Genomic DNA, 5,947 nt, shown 5'->3' with positions numbered 1-5,947 from the left:
AAGCCGTCGAAGCAGCAATTGAAAAACAAACCGATAAGATAACAACAAAACGGTTAACAATCGGCTTTTTCAGCAGTATATACGTCATGCACTTGTAATCTTGACTGACATTTCATATACCCAACCCGTGTACATTTTACCTATATTCATAGTTCCAACAAAGTTTTAGTGTCATATATCAAATTATAAGAGAGTTACAGAGCTCACACATCTTTACTGTTTTTCAACAAGACTAGCGACGTGTTTTATCTTATCTCTTAAAAGCATTTAGTCTGTAGAATGAATCATTATAATACCATAATGTTGTTGCTTGTTTCCTTTTTGGTGATTTTACCAGACAATGAATAATCGTAAACTATAAATAATAAGCATATTCTTTATTTCATGATATATTAAATAGATGTATATGATTCTACACTTTCTGATAACTGATATTTTGTTATCACGTTACATGGTATAATGAAATGCAAAGATAAAATGGTTGATTACAAATGTTATCATAAAAGAAAAAAAATAAAGATAATAAATCAGGCTATTGAGTCTTAGATGCTTTCATTTGCACAGGTTAGTGATCACCAATGGATTTTTCTGTTTAAAATGCCCCTTGAAATACTTTTATTAGGCGACTGATGGCTTTCTTGATCTTTTTAACTTTTTTGGCTAATCTGCAAAAATTGAAAGGAAATTTGGACATATGATATGACAATAACATTTTCGGTTATCAAACGAAGCATATTACACCCCTCCAACTATCAAAAAAGAAGAAAAGAACGTTTTAGCGTAAGTTAATTTTCTACCTTTCACTTGACAGTTGATCAACCTCCATACTCCATTGTTGATGCAGTAGCAAAGAAAGCCTGACTCCGGGCAATTTGGTAGTGTCTTTTCGTGACCGGGCTATTTCTGAATCTGTATTCACAAGTTTCAAAGTATCATATTGTTGTTGACTTTTTATATTTTATCATAAGAATCAAATGTGTAATATTTAAACATTCCTATAAAGAGACACAAAAACCAATAGACTATAAATACATAGTATTGCAGCTTTCATCCAAAGGATTGTTATTTCTAAAAATGAACATTGAACTAAAATTACGTTTTAAAACTTACTTTTTCCATATGTCTTCTTGACAGCCTTTTGAGATGTATTTTTATTGGGACATTGCTCGGATTCCACTTTGAAGATATCTTCTGTATTCAAGAACGTTGGTACTTTTTAGAATTTGCGGAATTGCAAACACGCACATATGCACAAACACGTGCACACTCACACACACACACATATGGATAACTACTAGTGTACAGTTACACTTAATACTTGCGTTTATATTTTAAGTATATTTCAAATCAATTTAATTATCTGCGTTGTACCATGCATTTCCATTCCATTTGTAGTAAAAAAGTTTTGAATTTGTATTAACATTCAAAAACTATATGCTTGACTCAATACTCACCTCCACAACAGTCAACTTCCTGATAATCTTGGTATCTTTCGTGAACACCTGAGTTTTGGCAGCAAATGTGTGTTATGTTGCGTTCAGCCTCTTCGCTGCTTTCTTTTTCTTAAAGGTCATATGAAACAAATTTTAACACTGTGATTTTCTTTCATAATTATATAAAGCTTGGTATAAACAAATGTTAAAATACGTGTAGTAAGATTTTTTTGCCTTTAACCGTGAAAACACAGCACCTGAAAAAATTCTTCCCCGCTTATCGTTCTTCATTTTGTGGATGTATGACGTCACAGAGACCCAACAATGTAAACAATGCATTAAATCTTCGTAGTACAGATGACTTAGTTTTAATTGGTCGTTAATTTAATGAACGAAATGCACCAATAATAACAGCTAATTAATGAATTATCCTAATCCTTTTGAAACAGACACATCCTTCTTCTTGACTGAGTTACATTTAAAGATCAGATTAAAATTTTTCAGTTGATTTGATTTATTTTGTCATATGAAAAAGTAAAAGACAGGACAATGAAAATGTTTGAGGCATTGTGTACAGTTTGGATTTTAAAGCTGCTATAAAATACCGCAAAAATATTCTTATTAATTTTAAAAATTAGATTGACAAATTCTAATTAATCTGGCCTAAATAGTTCTGACTTGTTGATATATGTTGTGTACACGTGTATTTACAGATCGCAGAAATATGGCATTTAAGGATTTGAAAATGTACTGGTAAAATAAATCGGTTTGAGAAAAATCAAATGTGTAGATAATCAACAGAATTATTAATTAAGAAAACGCATCAATAAATATAATAAAAGAACGAAAGCAAACGTTAAGGAAGAAAGTGAGATAAAAGGAATCTGTGAGTAAACACCGAACATACACGTTGTAAGATTAAAACACCGCACATACAAATACACGTTTTAAAATCAAAACATTCAAAGAAATTAATAATTAAATGGTATTATATTTCTGAATTTTAAAACAAAACAAACAATTCAATCTTGAAGTGAATGAGGCAGCATTTGTTGCCTATAACATGTGTAGAAAAAAAATCATTATGAATTGCATGAAACTGCAAATGAGAAAAAAAACCCGATCAGTTCTTTCTGAGTTTGACAATTTCATTAAAATTAATTGAAACACGACATATATACATGTACATAAAGATATTAAAATCAAATTATAAATACATGTAAATCTATGAAGAAAATCATTCATTCTCGAGTCTCTAATATAAACAAAATATATACACACTATTAAATATAAACGCAAACGATTTAATTTCTTGAGAAGAAATACTGTCATGGTTGATTATTGTATGATTTTATAAGATTTTATGTAAAATAATATTTTTTCTTTTAAAATACTGGAAAATGACATGGATATTTGTATTCACTACAGAGCTTTATATTAAGCAAGGGAGGTAAGCCGCGTTAGTCAATGTTCCTTTTCCCGATTGAGTGATGTTGATAGACCGTAGCGCTAAAAGTATTATTATACGTTTTATCATTGTTTTTTTGGACATTCATTCATTTTTGTTTGCAGTAAATAATTCTAAGCATTGTAATTTATTTCTTACCCCCACAACAGTCCATTTCCTTGCCTTGCTGAAATCTTTCATGGACTCCTGATTTTCGACAGCAGATCTGTGTTTCCGGGTCAAACTTTGCTTCTGAGATTGTGTCCTTTTCTGTATACACGCACTTTAAATCTACGATAACTAAAAACACTTTTAAAGTTATCATATGTTTACAAATAGTTTTTGTTTAAATTTCATACCTTTATCAAATTCTTTAACCACCTTTTGCAATAATTGTCTTGCTGAGAGATGCGACTATCATCAAATAAAAAACGTTCATCTTGAGGACTTGTAGACTTATCAAATGTTGCTTCAAGCTGATAGCGCCAAGGCCCTTGGAATTGGTTATGTTCAAAACAAGATTGAGATGTGATTTTTAAAGCAGTATAAATCGGGGTTTTCCTAGGTATTGTTTGCTTGATGAGTGTGGGCGAAAAACTTTCATGATAACAGAAATGTGCATACTATTCAAAATCATTCTTTCATTTACGTTAATCACGTGCACATCTCCTTGCTTTTTTTTATTTTTATATAAAACACTTTTCAGTTTATACTTGCAAGTAATTAAGCCTATATGTTAGGAATATATTGTTACTAAATGATAGTAATTGAGAACCTGTTCTACAAAAATTATCGATGATACTTAGGTTTTTGTGATTCTTGACAATTATTTCTTTTAAATTATGATCAACCAAGGAAGGTTATATATCTCACATTACTGATTGTAAAGTTTTACGATTAGGAATACTGTTGTTGAAATTGATATTTTAAGAGCATTTTTAAAATGTTTAAAGACACAATACTGGAAGGATTGCATACTCTTTGTATTAAAAATAAATTATATCGGGCTACATATCAACAACCTATTGTAGATTATAATTTTAACTGTAAAAATGATATTCATCCAATATTGTCGTATATAAATTGAAAATTTCAAATTTGACAAAATGCGCCTTGTCCCTATTAGCACAAACAATTTAAGGACTTTTGAGGGGGAAGCACGGAAAACCATCGAAAATTTCCACTTTTTATTTATCAGATTTTTTTCTGTGTCAATATCTGCATAGATGAATACATTTGTCGGCCAAACACCTACGTTTTTTTCTTATTTTAGATAAAACTCATGGCTGTTTTGGTATCAGCAAAATTATTATTTAACTTAGTAGATACATAAACTATATGAAATGTATAATTTGACCATAAAAAAATACTACTGCTTAATTCTAATATACAATTGACATGTATATCGGGAATGGGAGGAATTGGTTAGAATGAAACTTGCAACAAAATATTTTGTGATAATTCTAGTTCTCTACGTTTACAAAATTCAAACATTACAAGCACCTAGCATGCTGAATTATTTCACATATAAAATGTAAAATGAAAAATCATAACCGCATGAAGTGAATAATTGTCAGCATCGATTTTTTTTTACTTTATTGTCCTTTTTAATTTTAAACAATATTTGTATTTACGTTTTTGCTACACTGTTTAATCTTTTGGTTAAACACAAAGTATTCATTGGATATTTCAAGACAGTCAATTAAGTTTCAATAAAGAAAAATACACCATTTCATGCCAATATAACAGAATTTTTGTTATCGCTAAAACATTATCTTTGTGGAAGAAAAAAAGACGGTTGTACAAATCTAGGACAATTTGTTTTCTTTCAAATTGACCAGATTAATTGGTAGTAGTGTGGTATGTTGATTACCACGATTTTCAATTGTAACTTGACTAACGAATATGATTAGTTTTTGTGCTTTTTTCACGCTGTTTTTGCGAAATCAGCTAAACACAGATTAACAAAACACGAATAAATGTGATTATGATTATATTTAATAAATTATCAATTAAAAATTGGTTAGCTATGTCTAATATTGCAATAATTGTTCTTTAAAATAATGTAAACCTAAAGTATCTTAATGATATTGTATTTCGGCAGTTTAACATGCCAAAGTTTATTTTTTTCATTCATGGCTTTCTGTTAATGCAGATAAAACTTTAATGAAGGAGATTATCTAATCGCCTATTTTATGATTTTATGAGGGGGAGAAGGGTTGAAAAAGTTGAAATTTTGATGGGGTTTTAGAGATACCAATCAGTAGATTGGAGAGTTCTATCTACTTCTTTAGTGCATATAGTAAATATACCTACAAAACAATATAATATAATTAAATCTTTATGATCCATTAATACAGCTAAGCCCGCTTTAGAAAATTTTTATGGGTTTTTTTTATGAATGAAGTTTATGCATTTAAAAAGCAGAATAAAAGTTGATATTTTAAAATTATCCTTCTAAACATTTCATGTGCCACGAATAAAGACACTAAATATCCATTCATCTATTTACGTGCCTTTTAAATTTTTTTTGAAGATGTCATCAGTTTTGCTTCCGATCGAATTATGATTTTATATACGCATTCTAAAAATCGCGACGATATTTGAAGCCATTCTTTAAACGTATGGTAAATGGTTCAGCAATCACTTGTAGTGAGGTTAAATAAGGATTTTGTCGGGTGATTTTGAAACTTAACTTGGAATTCTCTAAGAACCGGTAGAAACTAATAAACAACCACATTTGAGAAAGATTCAATATATCTGGAGATAATCAACATATCGATTAAAATATTTAGTTATTATACTCCTTAGCAAATAATACGTAATCAATGTTGTCATAAAATGTCAATCAAAATGGCGATTGAAAGAAATATCTACTATAATATTCATGTCTTCTGATAAAAAGCTAAAATGTTCAAAATATATTTCTGTCCTTGTAGTATTGAAAAAATCTACCAAAATATTTTAGTTTGATATCTCAGACAGTCTATACTTTTATTATATACAATGACTCTATCTGCCAAAGTAAATACCAGTGTGAAGGCTGCAAACCACGCCAGGAATGCTA

At 29.5% G+C, this 5,947-nt stretch overlaps 1 protein-coding gene across 1 annotated transcript; it reads right to left on the bottom strand.

Moving 5' to 3' along the window:
• Positions 1-362: 362 nt before the first annotated feature.
• On the bottom strand, positions 363-4,811 carry LOC128182849 (uncharacterized). The gene is made up of 6 exons (XM_052851607.1): positions 3,262-4,811; positions 3,040-3,180; positions 1,455-1,562; positions 1,111-1,191; positions 798-909; positions 363-665 (listed from the first exon to the last, which is right to left on the bottom strand). The coding sequence occupies exons 1-6, from the start codon at positions 3,317-3,319 to the stop codon at positions 593-595; spliced, it is 573 nt and encodes a 190-aa protein (XP_052707567.1). The 5' UTR covers positions 3,320-4,811; the 3' UTR covers positions 363-592.
• Between the last annotated feature and the right edge of the window lie 1,136 nt (positions 4,812-5,947).

The sequence above is a fragment of the Crassostrea angulata genome, chromosome 5, assembly GCF_025612915.1.
Source record: "Crassostrea angulata isolate pt1a10 chromosome 5, ASM2561291v2, whole genome shotgun sequence".
In the NCBI taxonomy this organism is placed as follows: Eukaryota; Metazoa; Mollusca; class Bivalvia; order Ostreida; family Ostreidae; genus Magallana; species Magallana angulata.
The sequence above is the reverse complement of the archived record's forward strand: the minus strand, read 5'-3'. Positions and strand labels throughout refer to the sequence as shown.